Below are 17,939 nucleotides of genomic sequence, written 5' to 3'. Positions count from 1 at the left end.
GTAATTTCTTGAATATTTCTGTTATTTTAGGCCTGCGTCGGCCCAGACTCTGCTATTTCATTAATCCATATCAAACGTGTTCACTTTGTTGTAATACAATTAAAACCTAATTTGATTGTGAAAGGTAGGCTAGAAGAATTTTCTTCCCAGAAGATTCAGACAATAACTTGTAGAACTCTCAAAGACCAATATTATTTTATTTATTTATTTATTTGATTTATAGTCCGCATGTCTCCCCGAAGGGCACCCAAGGCCCCCATATTACCAGATAACTTGTTCAGAAAGAGTGTATTTGTGACCCTAAAAGTTTCAAAGGCTTGCATCATTATTTATCCTTATGTATTTATAAAGATGGCAGGAGGCTTTAGTAAGTGGAGCACGTCTTCCAGGGGCAGAAGGAACTGGAAGACAAAGCAGCACTTCACAAAAACTTAGGCTACAACCAGGGCTGCAGAGGGGTGTTGTTGCCAAGGATAATTCCACAGGGCCCTGAGATAAACATGCCCCAAATAAGGTTGCCACCCAAATAGGTTGAGGGACGGAATGACCTGACAGCTCCACAGCTGCCACTCCCAACTCTGACCTGGACATACCCATCACTGTGGGAACCAATCTGGAACAATCCATGTGGTTCTCAAGCACCCTGCAGCACATCCTTCCAGCTGCAGCAACCAGGATGCTTCATCTAGTAGCAGAGCTGTATCTAGGGCGGAGCCTGAGGGATACCTGCCCCAGGTGCTTCACCAATGGGGAATACATGACTGCCCCTCAGGCTCCAACCTAGTTACAGAGGAAGTGCTGGTGGTTTCATGCCTCCCCTTTTCTTCTCCTGTGAAATATTTTCACTTGCCATTTCTCTGAGGATTTCTTGCAGCATCCCTGTGACAACTGCCACAGCTGAGAGAACTTTCAGCAAAATGGACTTGGTCCAGAATTGCTGATGGTCAGCAGAGTTACAGGATAGGCCGAGTGATCTGTCAGTTTGGAGCACTGAGGCGAAATCAGCTCGATCATTTCAGAGAGGTGATCGATGAATTTTGATGAAAAAAGTTCAGAAAATGGCAGTGCTCTGAAGTTACTCTTTGCTTTCATTCATACAGCCAAATACTGGAACTGAAATTTTGATGTCTTGAACCCTTAAAAAAATTGATAAAGGTCATTTAATGCAGACTATGAAGGACCACTGTTCAAAATCTTTCCTGGGGCCCACCCTCTCTTTGGCCCTGGATTCAACCCATTGTTATTTTGTGGTCCTCAGCAACTTGTTAGGTACCTTGATTTTTTAAAAATAGAAAGATGGAGTAAAGCCATCATAACTAAAGGGCATTCATTTTTGAAAAATGACTCCGGATATTGTAAGTTGGGGGCCTTACTACATGACTCGGCCTCTGTTTGCAGTCATTTGTTTCCACAGCAAAATGATTGTGTAAAGTTGCCCCTGAGAAACAGCCTTGTGGTACTAAGGCAGAGCTACCAAGAAAGCTCCCAATGTCTACTTTCCACATTTTTGCTCTCCTTTTTCACTGACTCTTCAATAGCTTTGGCTCCTTTAACTCAATATAGAACAAGAATAATATTATTCTTACACTTACGTTTTCAGGAGAGTTGCAAAGATGAATTAGCAGATGCTGTGGAAGCATGTTCGAAGATGAAAAAGTGCTAACCTTCATTAGAGTGAAGCTCTTCTAAGGGACAATGCAGCTTCACTTCTAGACAGTAGCACAGAATTAATCACTTTGAGGAGAGTAAATGGCACCCTGAGGAAATCATTCCAGACATGATTCGCTCTGTTATTGCTGTGCTGTTTTTGATGTCAGCATATACTTTTCCTTTTGATGGTAGGATAATGCGACTACTAATATGCACTACCACAAGGAAGCACAAGAACTCAGAACTGAGGTAGGGATGTGGAGAACCCACCCACCCCTACATTCAAGGAAAGCCAAATTACTTTCTAAAAGACAAATGTTTTGAGAGTGCAGTGGGGCCAAGAATTTGGCTGTCCTTGAAATTACTCAGGTGTTTCCCCTTAGGGGAGGTTCTTAACATTCACTTCAGATTTTGCTTTTTCAAAATTTTGGTGCCAACCCTAGAAAGGACAATCAAAATATTCAAGGGAATGGAGCATCTTCCTTACACTGAACGAATTAACACGTTTGAACCCTTTGGCTTAGAACAGTGTTTCAAACTATTCCTTGAAAGGATGCTTCTCAGTGAGAAAATCAGTAATGGTAGATAAGTGTACGGAATACTCCTTGGCTACCCTTACTAATCTTCCACTACAGTGTAAAGGCCCGAAAAGTGTTGGATATGTCCTCGTTTATACTCAGGCAGTCCAATCCAGTGCAAATTCCTGTGTACCAGTGCAATGGGACCAGTGTGGGCTGCACTGCATTCTGTGGGGGAGTTCTGCAGGCTAGAGGTCTCACTGAGATAAGTGGACATTAGACCCATGTAACGGGTCTTCTTGGACCAGTGCAAGCCGTATGACTGGTGCAAATCTGCATTCACCTGTGCCGGTGGGCAAAGGAGGGGGATAGGATGCAGCATATGCCACTACCACTGATCTTGCTCCCTCCCAGGGGCCAGCATCAGGGCCCAAAATAATAATCTTAAAGTCCAGAAAAACACACAGGTTCAGGCTGTAATTTGGCTCCAGACCATATGTAGGACATTTAGAGCTCAATCCTATGCATGTCTTCTCAGATGTCAATCCCATTATAGTCAATAGGGCTTACTCCCAGGAAAGTGTGGATCGAATTGCAGCTTTAAGGTAATAACTAACACCTTGAATTGACCCTTAAAGAAACTGGTAACAAAATGGAGCTGGTATAACTCTAGTGCAGTGGTTCCCAAATTGTGAGCCATAGCTCTGGGGAGCTTTGGAAACCGTGCAGGGGAGCCATGAAATCCTTACAAAAAAACCACCACTCTGTACAATGTATAGGATTGTAACACAAATGGGGAGTCACAGACAATGGCCCAGTAGATCAAGAGAGCCGCTAGTCAAAAAGGTTTAGGAACCACTGACTATGATATGCACTTAGCAACCCAGGGGCAGTCTCCCCCATAGAGCACACTACATTAAACAACCTTGCAAATAACCAACTCTCCTTCTCTCTTACCAACCAACTGTCCTACTCTGCAACTCAATTGATGGCTCCATCAGATTCTAAAGTGAATTCAACATCCCAAACAACAGAGACCCCAAAAGAATCAGAAGCAACATCTAATGCAACCACTAGGCGTAAGTACTGCATGTTTTGTATTCAACTGCTATATTAATGGAAGCTGCATCTTAAAAAACAAAATGATACTTTATTGCTTGGTGCAGTAACATATAGTCATATGGCCCTATTCTTGCATATGAATTAGAGGTTACAGAGCCAAGATGAAGAGGCAGTTCACATAACCTTTGGAGCCTGGTGCAGTCTTTAATCAGCCCAGGCAGAGGCAATTGTACACATGCCAACAGGCACATGCTGAGCTTGTTCAGGATCAGTTCTGGCACCCAATTACAATTTACAAGCACTCTGAAGGCTGAACCGTTGCAATGTTATGGCTGATGATGTTGTGCTAATGTTGCAAGCAACCCAGACAACAGAGATGGCAACAGCTGCCATGGCAACTGTGAAGTCAGCTACGATGGCAGTGGCACAACCCTCTGTGCCTCATGTTTAGTACTTGTCTGAATGGGATACAAACGGACAGGCCCATTTCATAGGGTCCTTACCTTGAATCCTCTCTATGCCCCTTTCCTTTCCCACATCTTACTGCCTTTATATCAGTACATCCCTGCTGGTGATTTCTGCCCCTTCAACATTATTATCCTCAGCTAGCCACCCAACATTTTTTCAAGTGATCCTTATTGGAACTCCTTTACAGTATGCATAATTGGTACCATAACACCCCCCCCCCCAGTTTCCAAACTAACAGCTCTTCAAAACATGGCCAGCCCACCAAAAGCCAACCATAAGAGAGAGTGGATTCCATCAGAATAGCATTGTTGAGGGAGGGGGCCTTGCTATATTTAAGGGGTGGGGTGGGAGTCCAAATCCTTGATGGCCAGAAATTCTTACAGTACTGAGAAATGTACTCTCAGGAAAATACAGCAAAGTAAGGCCACTCAATCAGAAACTAAGGTATGGCATTTCCACTCTTAGCAGAAGGTCATTTCATTTTACTCTCACATAACTTGGAATGGGCTTCTGTCAACCTTCTGTATAAGGACATCACTTCCCTTTAAGGCACTATGAATACCTGCTACAGTGCAAGAGGCCATTTCGACAGAACACTGTGAACTTGAAAAAATAAAATAAGAGTTGCCTTGCAGCCCCCAGAAGTAATTGCACTTGCAGCCGCCTCAATTAGCCCTACTTTTCAATGCTGATCTGTTCTTTTGTACTCACCTACACAGCCTTAACCACTGAACTGTCTGCCTTTGCCGCTGCCACAAAACAAAGGCAGCCCTGAATAAAGCTTTACTGATGCAAATACTGCAGAAATGTTGCTGTAGGCCATGAAGAAGCTTTTGTTTGTTTGTTTGTGGTTTGTCTTTCTGCATTTAGCAGAAGTTCTAATGGATGGAAACAAACTCAAAGCACAAATGTGGCTCCTTTTCCCTGAGGTTGTGGAGAGGCTCTCACTTGAGGGGTGTCACTGCAGAACAGTCACCTGGAATTAACCTGTACCAAAAGTTAAAGCTTGTGGCATGTAAGAGAAAATCTAAGGACAAACAGCACAACTGTCTGTGCAGCTTAATCCCAGGCAGTGGCCTGAATCAGTATCTAGAGGGAAGAAACCTGGTGGATCTTCAGCATCTTGTTCTTCACAATAGTCATTCATATGCCTCTGGGAAGCCCACAAGCTATTGGCCTCAAGAGGAAAGCTCTCACTGACAGGAATGGGAGCTTCCCTCCCAGAGGGAATAGCAGCTGCAAGTGGGCACAATTTGAAGGGGGAAATGCAATGGTCTCCATGCCATGCTCTTGACACTATTTCTTGCTGCTGCAAAGGCTGTTTAGTAAAGAAAAGTTAAGAGTGTCAGGGTCAATTACATGTTTACTGTAAAGTGCAGTGAGGCTGTAAGCTAGTGTCCATCACCTTGTCCCAAAGCCTCAAATACCATAAATGTATTATGCACTTGACAGGTCTTTTCCCTTTAGGTCCTGGTGAAAGTATAAAAGTCAAGCACTCCCCTCCTTGCAGTACATCAAGCTAGAAGAGTGGTTCTCAAAATTTTTTGCACCAGGACCCACTTTATCTGTTGGAACCCACTGAAAGTGATGTCATTAACCTGGAAGTGATGTCATGGCCAGAAATGACATCATCAATTTAGATTTCAAACCTAAGACACAATCAGCCAAAATTCCCATTACACAGCATGCTCATGGTGTTATTTTGCAGAGCTTGGAATTCAAATGCTCCAGCTCAGAATTCAAAGCAGAATACAAACTTAGATTTCTGCTCCCACCAAACAGCCTTCCCCTTTCCAGTGTCCCATTTTTCTACCTATTCAGGGCAAAGCACCATGCCTCTCTTCCACCGGGAGCCCAGCAGCTCTGTACCCTGTATTTTCAGCTCTGTATTTTCAATGGCTACTGTGCTAGATGCTTTGCGACCCACTTGAAACTGGCTTGTGACCCACCTAGTGGGTCCGAACCCACACTTTGAGGAACGCTGCCCTAGAACAAAAACTGTATTGTGGGGTTTACATCTTACATCTAAGTTTTCAGCAAGTTTTACTTTCTCCAAGTTTTACTTTCAGTGTGAATTCCAAACAGACTTTCAAAAAGAGAACCCCATGTTTAATATCACTTTAAAACTGTGTTTTGCATTATTAGATTTAAGGAGGGGGGGAAATCAATAGATTCAAATACTTGATGTCTGGAAATTCCCCCACAGTATTGGGAAATGAACTGTAAGGAACACAGAACTAGTCCTGTGCATATTTATTTAGAAAGATGTCCAATTGTGTTTCATGGGGCTTTCTTACAAGCATATCTGCATGAATTGTAGCGTGACTTGGATAAATGTTGTTTAAGATGAAACAGAGTTTTGTGGCTTTTCATAATGTAATTGACCTTCTTAAGTATTTTTTGTTATTGTAAACACGAATTTAGTTCTATGCATAATCTAAGGCTGCAATCCTATGCTTAGTTCTATTAAACATACTGTGACTTCTCAGTGGCGTAGCAAAGGGGAGTGGGAGGTACATTTCCCAGGATACCAGGCCTTGAGGGAGTTGGCCTTTAAACCTCTAAACAGCCTGGGATTTGGATATCTCCGTTCTCATATATAAACCTATCTGCCAGTTATGACCTCCATGAAAGGCCCTCCTCTTACTGCTCTTGCCTTTGGAGGTCTGGCAGATGACTCCTAAAGAAAAGGTTTTTTTTTGTGGCAGTACCTGAATTCTGGAATTCCCTCCCTTGTTTCCCTGGCATAGTCTTGTGTTCCTGGCATATTCTCTGTTATTCATTAGGCAACAGGTGAAGCCCAGCCTGGTCTCTTGGACCTTTAATGTTACCCATGTCCTTTTATCTGACCACTCATCTTTTGTTGTTTTATTGATCGTCTGTGTTATCATCACTTATTCAGGGGGACTAGTTCAGTAGCAGCTCACCTGCTTTGCACACACACACAAGGTTCCAGATTTAATCCCTGATAAGATTTTCTGCCTGAGTAGACAATACGAACTGATGATCTAGCTCCCTATAAGGCACATTCCTATGTTCCTAACTGGTCCTTTAACTGACAGCTCACTGGTAACATCTGAGAATGTAGAAAGTTGCCTTCTATTGAGCCATTTGGCCATTGGTCCAACAGTCTGGCAACAGCTCTCAGGATAATGCCTTCCCCAGCCCCACCTGGCCTTGAAGAAAGAAAGGTCCCCTGTGCAAACACCAAGTCATTACTGATCCTTGGGGTTTTGCTGCTTCTGTGATGCTTTCATGGCAGACTATAAGTGGGGTTGGTGGTGTAGCTGGAAGGGGGCTGGAGCACTCAGCCTGGCAGGGAGGTGGGCGAGCAGCCCCTCCCTTCGGAGCCATTCCCAGCGGGGGGGGGGGCAAAATGGAGCCATATGGTGGGGGTGGTTTGCCATTGCTTTCTCCAGTCATGTTACCTTTCACCCAGCAAGCTGGGTGCTCATTTTATTGACCTTGGAAGGATGGAAGGCTGAGTCAACCTCAAGCTGGCTGTCTGAGATCTCAGCTTCCACTGGGATCAAACTCAGGTCATGGGGAGAGTTCTCAGTTGCAGTACCTACCACTCTGTGCCACCCAAGGCTCTTGGCCTTGAGACAATTGCAACAAGGTGGGATGTAATATTCAAAGCAAATTAAATAAATGCAGTTTAAGTCTCCTAAAGAATATTTAATTGTTCATTGCACCTCAACTACGAAGAGCATAAAGCAGATTATATGTTTTTAGAGACCTCTTCCAAGGTGCATTTGGTTATGCTTCGCGGCAGAGGACATTGACTTCCTCAGCAACTTCTCCTTCCCCAGAAGGAAAAAAAACAACCTGTGATACAGGCTTTGGAGAATGGACCCATCCTAGAAGCAGGGATTTGACAGCTCTTCCCTTCTCGACTCCTATTTCTGTGGCTGCTGTCACCTCTTGTTATACATGTGGAAAAAGACATCACAAGACTGTGCTCTCTATAAGAGTGCAGTGGCCTTTTCCCCCCCCCTGCAACCCTTAGTGTTTTTTTCCCCTCCACTGACTCGCTCACCCAGATTTGCTTTACTGAAGCAAGCAGAAGGCCTCTATCCCTTTTTATTATTTTTGTAAATAGACAAGAAGTCCCGTCCCTTCCTTGTTCCAGCCCTAGACTACATGAATAACTGAATTAAGTGTATGTTCATGTTGCAATGCTTCAGAATAAATCTGTGTAAACTCAGGGGCAAAGAGAGGGGGTGTGAATGTTTACTTCTTCTTCAGAAAGTTGCTGTTTGCATATGAGTTGAATCAGGACTGTGGCTCAGAGGGATGGAACTTCACCTCTTGCACCCATGCCACTTCCCCACATTACATCCCTCCCAAAGTTGCTCTTAGCCACAGAGGGGAGAATTTATGGTCACAATTTTTTGACTGGAAGTTTTCCCCTTTGTGGTTAATAGCAGCTTTGAGGGAGATTATTTGGATGAAGGCTGCAGCTCAGGAGGAAAGAATTAAACCCTTCCTCCTCCATGCCATGGCCCCATCCAAATCCCACCACATCCTGCAATGGCTGCTCACGGTAGTTCCAATCACACCACTGATAGTCCATCCAAATCCCATTTGGTCCTCAGTTGAATATAGACATAGTATATTAAGAGCTGTCATAGTGGGATTTTTGCCTGCAATGGGAGCCTAGCTTCACTTAAAGACCCTCATGCTGACATGCTGAATGTTGAATTAGCCTCAATTTTTGTCCTTCCTCTTATACACCAGACAGGCTATGTGCTATCAAAAAGGTGGCACAGAATCACAAAACATTTAAAGAACAGCTGCAGTACTGCTCTGGTGACTGGGCAAGAAGTATGTTGATGTCACAGGCGCTAGCTAATAGGTGTACTCCACAATTGGTTTCTCCCTATTGAAGCTGAACCATGTATACATACATACATACATACATCATACATACATACATATGATATATATATCACCCTCCCAACAGGAAGCTCAGGACAATGTAGATGACTCCTCCTCCCTTTATCCTCCCAACAGCCCTGTGAGGTAGGATAGGCTGAGAGCTACCCAACAACATGTGGTATATTTCATTAGTAGGGATTTGATTCCAGGTAGTTTTCCTGGTCCATCTCCAAACACTATACTACACTAGCTTTCTAGCTGCGGCAGACGGGTCCACACTATTTAAGTAGTGTTGGGGCAGCTATACTTGTATATATTCTCCCATTGTGAGTACTTTTGCAAACCTTCTGAAACTTGCAGAAAGATGTGCGTTTGGGTCACACACATTTTGGTCATGAAGCTGTAATTGTGCAGTGTGCTAGGAACAAAACAGGGTGCCAAAAACAAAAGGAGGAAAAGACTGAGACCTACAGATTATCAAGCTACAGCTCTGCTGAGTGACACTTGCCTCCTAATTATTCTTTTGACAAATATGTTTTGAGAACAGTGGTTAACACACTGTCATTTATCTTATCCAAATAGGAACAGGAACATCTAAACTATCGTTGCTGTCAGAGAGTTCTGTGACTACAGCACCTAATTCTACTCTATCAACTACTGGTAAGGCATCCCCTTCTTAATGTAATTCATAATCAAGTGTTGATGACCAGCCCATTTGACAACTGGCCCATTAAACAGTGAGACTATTGTAGTGGCAGCTTTGCTTCTGAACCATGATGCTTTCTTGCAACTCCAGATCTCATTTCAGCTGAGTCCCAGCATGCTCCAGGGGATCAGAGAATTTTGTCCAAGAGCACTGGCACTCCAGTGGAGTGAGAGCCCTGCTCTTACATTCTCTCCTTCCATAGCAAATTAATTATTCTCAGTTATAGTTTTGGCATACTTTTTCTCCTTGACAAATAGCACTTGAGATTTGGATTGGAACTGAGCTGGGTATTGGGTTAAAGCACCTTTCTCAGTTTACTTCAATCCCAATCTGCAGAGTGTCTAACTCAGCTGCCTTTTACTTAGAAAAGCAAACACTAAAGCACTAAAAGCATGCTTCCGGTTAGGTGCAGTTTGATCCTAATGCAGATCTTCCAGTGGGAGATGGAACGTGATGATTCAATGCATTAATGGGACTAGACTGGATGCTAGAAGGCCTCCTTGTATTAGAAAATGGGAACCAGTTCAGCCCAGGACATTTTCTAACCATTATTATGGTCTCAGGTGAGAGTTTGGAAATGGGGGTCTTTCCTTCCTAATGTAACTGTGGGTGCAATCCTAACCCCTTATGTCAGTGCTTTCCAGCACTGGCATAGTTGTGCCAATGGGATGTGTGCTGCATCCTGCAGTTGGGTGCCACTCATGGAGGCCTCCTCAAAGTAAGGGAATGTTTGTTACCTCAGAGCTGCATTTCCCTTATAACGGTGCTGGAAAGCACTGACATAAGGGGTTAGGATTGCGCCCTGTGACTATTCTTAGAACAGCCTTTGATTCTACCCAGATATAAAAGTTATCATTTTTTCCTTGGTAAGTGCACTTCACTGTCCTTTCCATAACTAAAATATGTATAAAATTAGTTACTTGAAGCCTTTGTGACCATATGGGTTGCATGTCAAAACAACTAAATAAGTGCTCCCTCAGAGTTGCCTGGGAAAGCAGTGTGCATAACTGGCATCCCAAAGATCTGTTGATGGGCATCCGTTAAAAAATGAAGTTACAGGTATAACCTAATTATCCACTGATTTTTTCACCTGTGATTTTATCTTAATGTGATAAGAAGAGCCCTTTAAATTAAAGGGAAAAAGACTTTTAACAATAGCCTCGTTAATGTGGGAGAGGGCAGCCAGCAGACAATCCATCAATCATCCTCTCTCCAGGCACTTAGAGTAGCTTCACGCCGAGACAAGTGACCCCTCCCTTCCCCCTGAGTATGTGAAAGAATGCTAAGTGGAAGCAATTATCACCTCCTCCATTTTTTCCCTGTGCTCCGCTGCCTCGGAGTGAAGCCTTTCTAAGTGTCTGGAGAAAGAATGGTTGTCTGCCTGATGCCTCTGTCTTGCATTACAAAGATAAGCAAGGCTGTTTTTAAATCACATAGTTTTTAAAATGGATTTCTGGGAACCCTCATGGATACAGAGACTCCCTGTACTTCTGTCTCTGATGGCAAGCAGTGCTTCCTGCATAGTCAAGGATCTCAGTTCTGTTCCTCAGCGTGTAGCCTAAAGAGATGGTTGAGCAGCCCAGGACTGGATCGGTTCAGAAAGAAGGGCCAAACTAGACATCCAGGGGGATCCATGAGTTTGTTAAACATGCATTTGCAACATTTGCCCATTCAGGAGGGCTTGGGTCAGGGTAGGTCTACCTTCACCCCCCTTACCTTCCTGCGCTCAGGTGTTTCAAGTAGTTTTCTCCCTGCCTAGCTCACTTTGAGTACTAGAAGAATGGGGGGAAATCACTACAAACCCTGAGAATAGTCTGCACCCATATTAGTGGAGAACTTATTGATGTTCTGCTCTCAGTTGAAATGGAACTGCTGTGAGATGGCATCTATATGAAGCACTGAAAGAAAGCTGTCGTCTAAAATTCATGAACATTTCTCAACCAGACTGTTTTACAATATGGCCAATAAGCAAACTAAGCAAGCCTGGAAGGCTATTAGTTAGTTTGTTCTTAACAGGATGGCATCTCTAGTTGACCCATCCTCTAATGTAAACTGTTGCTGAAGGTCCCTGAATGTTAAAAATAATTTCTTAAACAGGTCAGGGGCTGCAATTCCACACTTCCTTTCATCCTTTTCCCATCCAGGAAGTGATGAGGGTGACTAGCAGAGGCAAGTGGGTAGGTGGAGCTGAATGCCCTGAAGGGGCTGCCTCAGTTTGTCTTGTGAATTAGCTGGCCCTATTCACACACATGCACATGGTGTTTGAGTTTCATGGAAATTCATTCTTTTTTTTTTTTTTTACAGGTCAAAGGGACAACACAATTGCTGGGAGCTCTGTTGACAGCAGTGACACCCCTATGAGAGACATAACACAAAGTAAAGAAGACAGTACGCCTGAAGTTAAAAGTAAGTGAAAGGTAGAGATTTGGTCTCCTAGTCCCAGGGAGAATCTAGCCATTGTTTTGGAGACTCATCTTTGCCCATTCCTGACAGACTATGCTGGTACATTGAGTACAAAATTCCTCCTTACTTATGTTCCCAGTTGCCTGCATACCTATGGTGCCATTGCATGTTTGTGCATGCAGTCAACATTCATACAACTTAATGATGGGGTTGAATTCTCTGAACCCCATCATTAAGCAATTTCATTATTATGCAAAAAATGCATAAAAACTTACTGGTGTTGTTGTCGTTGTCTTTAGGAGTCTGTAGAGGCCTCTTATGGGTTGTGCCAGGCCTCCATGAGTTTCAGAATGGCCCGCAAAAGCCTCTAGAACAGTGGTTCTCACACTTTTAAGCCCAAGTCCTGCTTTTTAGAGTGATAATTTTATGGGACCCGCTGGAAATTATGTCACTAACCTGGAAGTGATGTCATGGCCATCATCAAGCAGGAACAATTTTTGACAATCCTAGGCTGCAATTCTATCCACACTTTCCCAGGAGTAAGTCCCATTGACTATCATTGTTAAATGCATATACACTGTAGCCTGTTAAAAGTACAGATCACCCCAAATGCAGTCACATACCATGTTGACATCAAGTCTAAGAGACTAAAAATAAAACACTGAAATGAATGGGGACCCACCTGAAATTGTCTAAACGCACAGTTTGAGAAACAGTGTTCTTGAAGCTACTTCCAGTTTTCAGAAGCAAACTGGAAGTAGTTTTCAGAAAACTGGAAGTAAATTCCAGAGGCTTCTGCAAGCCATTCTAAGGCCCGTGAAGGTCTGGCATGACCCAGAAGAGGCCACTGGGACCTCCTAATGACAACACCACCACCACCATGGTAAGGAGTTTTCACCTGTTAGGCATTTTCAGCTGAGTTTTGTAGCTATCCAGTAAACCAATGATGGATCATCGTTTATGAGGTCTGATGTTCGTCAGAGCATCTCCAAGTGAAGCAGTTGCAGGACCTGGTTTCCCAATGCACATGTTTGGATGTAAACATGACTAAATTGACTCTGCTGTCCTCGTGTTATACAGTGCACGTGTAATATGCAAGACTGTGGACCTGTGTGTATGAAATCATTCAATAGGAATTGGCCCACCAAATAAAAATACAATAATATAAAAAATATTTTATGATATGAAATGTAGATATTATTTCAAACAAAAAAGTAAGATACGAAACTTAAAAAAAAAACCCAGAATAAAATCCATGTACTTCTTTAAATCTGCATGCATATCAGATGGTAAGTCCTGGCAATGGTAACCATGGTTTGAGCAAATCACAGATCCCTATATTGGGACATGAGAAGGAAACTTTGGTTTATCTTATCTAAGACTATTCCATTATTTTATAATTAATCTGTGATTTGAATGGGAACTTTAAATTCATGTTGCAATCTTTTAACTATTACATTATATTAGCTACCAACACAACAAACCAAACTACGTTGACACAACTGGCATCTTGCAATCTTGTGTGTGTCCACTCTGAAGTAAATCCCATTGAGTTAAATGGGACTTACTCCCAGATAAGTATGCATCCTTCATGTGTGCAGCCTTCTAAGAGGCAAGCCCAATCTGAATTGACACCATTGCAAAGTTTAAACCCTTTCACCTTGAGCCATGATTCCCCGTGAAAAATGCCCAGCAGCACCTTCCTGCCTGGGCAAATACCAGCTTCAGGGGGTGATTTTTGTCAGGCACATGGAGAAAGAGTTTTGTAAAAGTTCTCTATGCTACAGTTCCAGTCTGTATTGACCACACTTGCAGCTACTATTTGATGGAAATACAATCATGACATTTTTAATATCACATCTTGTTTGACCCTAAAATGCAGAGATATGTTCCCTTTCTTCAATCATAGACAAGTCTATCAATATGAATGCATTAGTTTTTCTGTTATTTATTTTCAAATTATTTCTAACATCCCTCTGCTATATTTAATAGATATGAGTTTTTTTAATGATTTATTTATACAATGTGCAATTCATACAAGAACCAATGAGTGACATTATGATGTTTTCATTATAGAACCAACCTGTTTCTCATTCGAATGAGGAATGCAGCAGGGTTGCATGTGCTGGATATGTAAATATTGTCAAAAAATACAAAAAAGGAATCATTGCAAAGGCATAAGGCAGATAACACATTAAATTGGGGTGATTTTTTTTTTTTAAATTGCATACTTTCAGGGAACTGGACATTATTTTTTCACACATATCTGTATTTGTAAAAAGGGTAGTATGGACAGAGAAATGCTAGCCTAAAACAAAAAGGTGAATGCAATTTTAAGCCAAAAATATCATCTAGGTGGTAGCTATCTGAGAGCCCAATCCTGTGCTCGGCAGCATAGCTCCATGCCGCCGAGCAATGTCACAAACGTGCCATAAGGCATGTTTGCTAGCCTCACCACCAGGCTCCCACCCGTGCTAGCCCAGTGCCGGCTGGACCAGACTGTGGAGCCGTGACATGGAGGGGGGAGGACAACAGGGGGCATGTCGTGGGGAGGGAGGGAGGTGGGTCTGCAGGATCCAAGGTGCTTGAGGAGGGCTCCGCGCCCTACATGAGCGCCTTTACCTTACTGCTGACCTTTTGATCGCCAGTAAAGCAAGTAGCCCCATTGCGGGGCTGCATACCTTACCCAGGAGAAGGGGACAAAAGTCCCCTTCTCCCGAGGTGCCTCCCACTGTAGCCCGGGGCACGCAGGATCCAGTGGCAGCCATTCTCGATGCCGCCAAGCCTGGGCATCCCGGGCAGCTCAGGATTGGGCTGTAAGAAAAAGTTCAAGGAATTGTAATGAGTGCCAGGTAATTTTTCACAGCAATAACATGGTAGACAGATGGAATATTGCTCTTCAGCATAAGATCAACACTAACTCAGTACGGCTGATCCTAGATCCACAAGACAGGACCTAATTTTAATGAGATCATCAATGTCAGTAAAGAGAACGAAAGAAAAAAATCCCTGAAAAGCACTACTGGTAGAAAATTAATTTTTTAGAAAAATATGTCGTCAGTTCAGCCTGCAGTCTCTAAAGCTGGGGAACTTGGATTTAATCCAATTTAATTCTCTTTGAAGCAAATGATGCTGAATTGGCTTAAACTCAAGTACCTGAAGTTCACGGAATAAGATTAGGTTGAAATCAAGTGGATTGGGCTAATATTTGAATTGTCGTGGATTGCTCTTTGTGGCTGGCAAGCTTCTTGTTTGGTATTTAGAGTGGCTTCAGAAGATAGGAAAGGAACAGGATAATAGGAAAGGAACAGCAAGTGTCTCTTGCTTCCTGTTTCCACTCTCCTCTGTTACTCCCATATTTTCACATTAGAAGATGTGCAGACACACCCATATCTTTTTCCTGTGATGAAATTTTGAAAGCAAGACAACCATCCCTAGCTAAACTAAGGAAAGAAGAAGTTAACACTTCATGAATATCAGGTCTGACCCACCCATGCAATGCACTGAGAATGGGCTAGTTGACACTTTGGCTACAATCCAATGCACACCTTCCTGAGAGTGAGCTCCACTGAACACAGTGGAACTTATTTCTGAGTAGACAGGCATAAGATTGTGCTGTTTATCAACTGAGCTGGCTCCACACAACAAGGATCATGTACTCATGGAGGGTGCAAGGGCCTGGCCTCTCTCATTCTATCTGGAGGAGCTCAGGGCTTTTCCTTTAATTGCATTGGGGGGGGGGGGTGTGCGCTGTGTTTTGCCAAGCTACCCTTTTTCTTAGCTTGATAGAAAACTAGCACAACAAAGAGTGGGCTGATCAAGAACTTTTCTCCTTGATTATGGTGTTGCTTCTTCCGGTCTTGATACCTCATCTCCCCAGGAGGGGAGGGAGGTGGTGAATGGATCAATAGAGGACATCAGTGACCAGCCCAGTGAAAGACCACAGAGGTGAACTTCTGGAGGGAGAAAGGTGTTTAATTAAACACAGCCCCCTGTCCTTTGTTACTTCACCAGCAGGAGCAAAAAATAAGTCCAAAAAAAAAGAGGCTCAGCTCGGCCAACAAATACCAGAAATGTAAATCTAGGCCCTGCCTGACCAAAACTCACAAGGAGGTACCTAACGCCCCTGTCTTCTTCAGGATAGGAGGGGAGGCTCCGACAAACTTTACCTGACAGTGGGTCATGACTTATTCTAGGTAAGGGTCAAGAAATGGAGGTGGCTTATAGGCAGGGATGTAGTTTCTTCACCCCAGGCAAGTTCCCACAGGAAAGGGGGGGGAAGGATCCACTTTAAAGGAGCAGTTGTTAGGTGGAGGTCCAGCTTGTGAACAATGGCACTCGCTGGTGGGTTGACCATCTCACTGGCCCCACAGCCAGCCCAGCCCAAAGCCCAAAGGTGCAGGCAGATGCAGGCGGCTGCTGTGACGATCCCTATGGTGCAGTCTCCCACCCCTCTGCTGCGTCAAGGGTAGAGTATCGGAAATCTTGGTACCGCTGCCTCCCTCTTGGTCTGGTGTGTTCTCTTTTAATCAAGCCATCCTTCTGGGTTTTCTCAGGTTGAGCAGCCACAGCTGGAGCTAGACCTGCCTGACACATGGTTGTTTTTCTTAGACTTGGAAGAAAGAGTTGTTTTTAAAAAAAATAAATTTCGAAATAGCATTCCCCACCTGGAGCATGAAGTGGTGCAACCCATTCTGCCTCCTCAAGATTCTACACTTCATTCTGCTGCAAGTTTGGAATGGGCCTCAAGTTGCAAAACTTCAGGCACCTCTCCACCCTTGACAATCAACAGTCTCAGCTGTTGTCTGTCTCTCTTCTTCTGCCCACTCCTTACAGAACCAAGTCTTCCTCCTTAGAGACAGTGGAGGAAGAGGGACTGTTACTACAGAGAGTTGCCCTAAAAACAGAGCCGCAGACACCCAGAAATTGTTCGATGATTTTCAACCTCTGTGCTCAAAGTGCTTCAGCACACCAGTTCAGAACTGCTGCCTTAGGTCACAGGTATGACTCTGACCTGAGCAGGGTGGGGATAGTTGGGAAAACTGCAATTATGTTAAAGGACTGTTTGTAATTTCTAAAGGAGCAGAAAACTTGTCAGTTAATGAGTACAGGCGTTCCCCCACATCCAGGGCCTCCCATGGATACAGGGAAACCTTATCTTTGCAGCTCCCACAGCCCTCCCAACAATTAACTTTCATTTTATTCCTGGCAGTAGTACTGGATGTAAGAGGGCCTGTAGTTGAATTTGAGTAATAATTAAAGGGATACAGGTAGGCCACCACTTTAGTGGGTTTTAAAAATCATTTTTGGTATAAATGTTTTTACTGTTTTATCACTTAATGTACTCTGCCTTTTCAAAGCTGTCTTCAGTACAGTGCCAACCGTATGAAAGGCAGTATAGAAATATATTAAATTGGGAATTAAACAACAGTCTTTTCTTGCAGATGACACTGAAAATTCGGAACACAAGCAAGAAACTTCCTCTTATTTCAGTGAGTTGATATGCTTTTTAAACACACACCTCCCCTGCTTCCCCATGTGTCAACTTTTGTAAGAAATGAAATTGTCAGCCTTATCTCAGTCCTTGGCGGACCATGAACCTGCCTGCACAAGCGATCTCCCTACCTGTCTCAAGCTTCCCCGGAAGAAAGCTGTGGCAGTAATGGGCACCGAACTGGCACTGCTCTCACCTCCAAGCACTGCAATTATTCCAGAGGAGAGAGGTCAACCCAATACACGGGGAAAAACTGAACCATGTCGTCCTGCTAGAGCACAGACCTCAGAATATGCATGCCCAAATGGCTTGCCTCTCGCAGGCCTTTTCTTTTACAATAAACAAAGCATTTCAGGCACAAAATACAATTTGGGTAGCTTTCTGCTGCTGTTAACTGCTGCTACTTGGCTGCTACACCATCACTGTGACACACAACAATAAAACTACAGCATAGGACATCTGCACTGTAGGAAAATGTTTAGTTTATGAGGGAAGACCTGTAGGTCAGTGGTTAGAACATGTGTTTTGCATGCAGAAGGCCCCAGGTTCAATCAGCAGGTATTTTCAGGTATGGCTATGAAAAGCCCTGTGTTTGAAACCCAGGAAAGCCGTTACCGACAGCATGCTAAGCTAGATGGTCTGGCTGCATGGAAGGCTGCTTTCAATGTATCTAAGGCTTAGTTTTTCAAAATACAGTTACCAGAGCTCCAACCATTATCATTTGCATGTGTGTGTTGATTTAAATTTGCCCTGCATT

The 17,939-nt window shown here is 43.5% G+C and overlaps 1 protein-coding gene across 3 annotated transcripts in view; it reads left to right on the top strand.

Annotated features, from left to right (window-relative positions):
• The window catches only part of EMCN (endomucin), a 57,422-nt gene that overhangs the window by 24,177 nt on the left and 15,306 nt on the right, over positions 1–17,939 (top strand). For all 3 annotated transcript variants that reach the window (XM_066631793.1, XM_066631791.1, XM_066631794.1), the window contains exons 5-8: positions 3,170–3,247; positions 9,162–9,239; positions 11,590–11,691; positions 17,133–17,180. In XM_066631793.1, the coding sequence (XP_066487890.1) occupies positions 3,170–3,247; positions 9,162–9,239; positions 11,590–11,691; positions 17,133–17,180 (306 nt within the window). The remainder of the gene's footprint in view (positions 1–3,169; positions 3,248–9,161; positions 9,240–11,589; positions 11,692–17,132; positions 17,181–17,939) is intronic.

This window comes from Tiliqua scincoides, chromosome 6, assembly GCF_035046505.1.
Source record: "Tiliqua scincoides isolate rTilSci1 chromosome 6, rTilSci1.hap2, whole genome shotgun sequence".
Lineage (NCBI taxonomy): Eukaryota > Metazoa > Chordata > Lepidosauria > Squamata > Scincidae > Tiliqua > Tiliqua scincoides.
The sequence above is the reverse complement of the archived record's forward strand: the minus strand, read 5'-3'. Positions and strand labels throughout refer to the sequence as shown.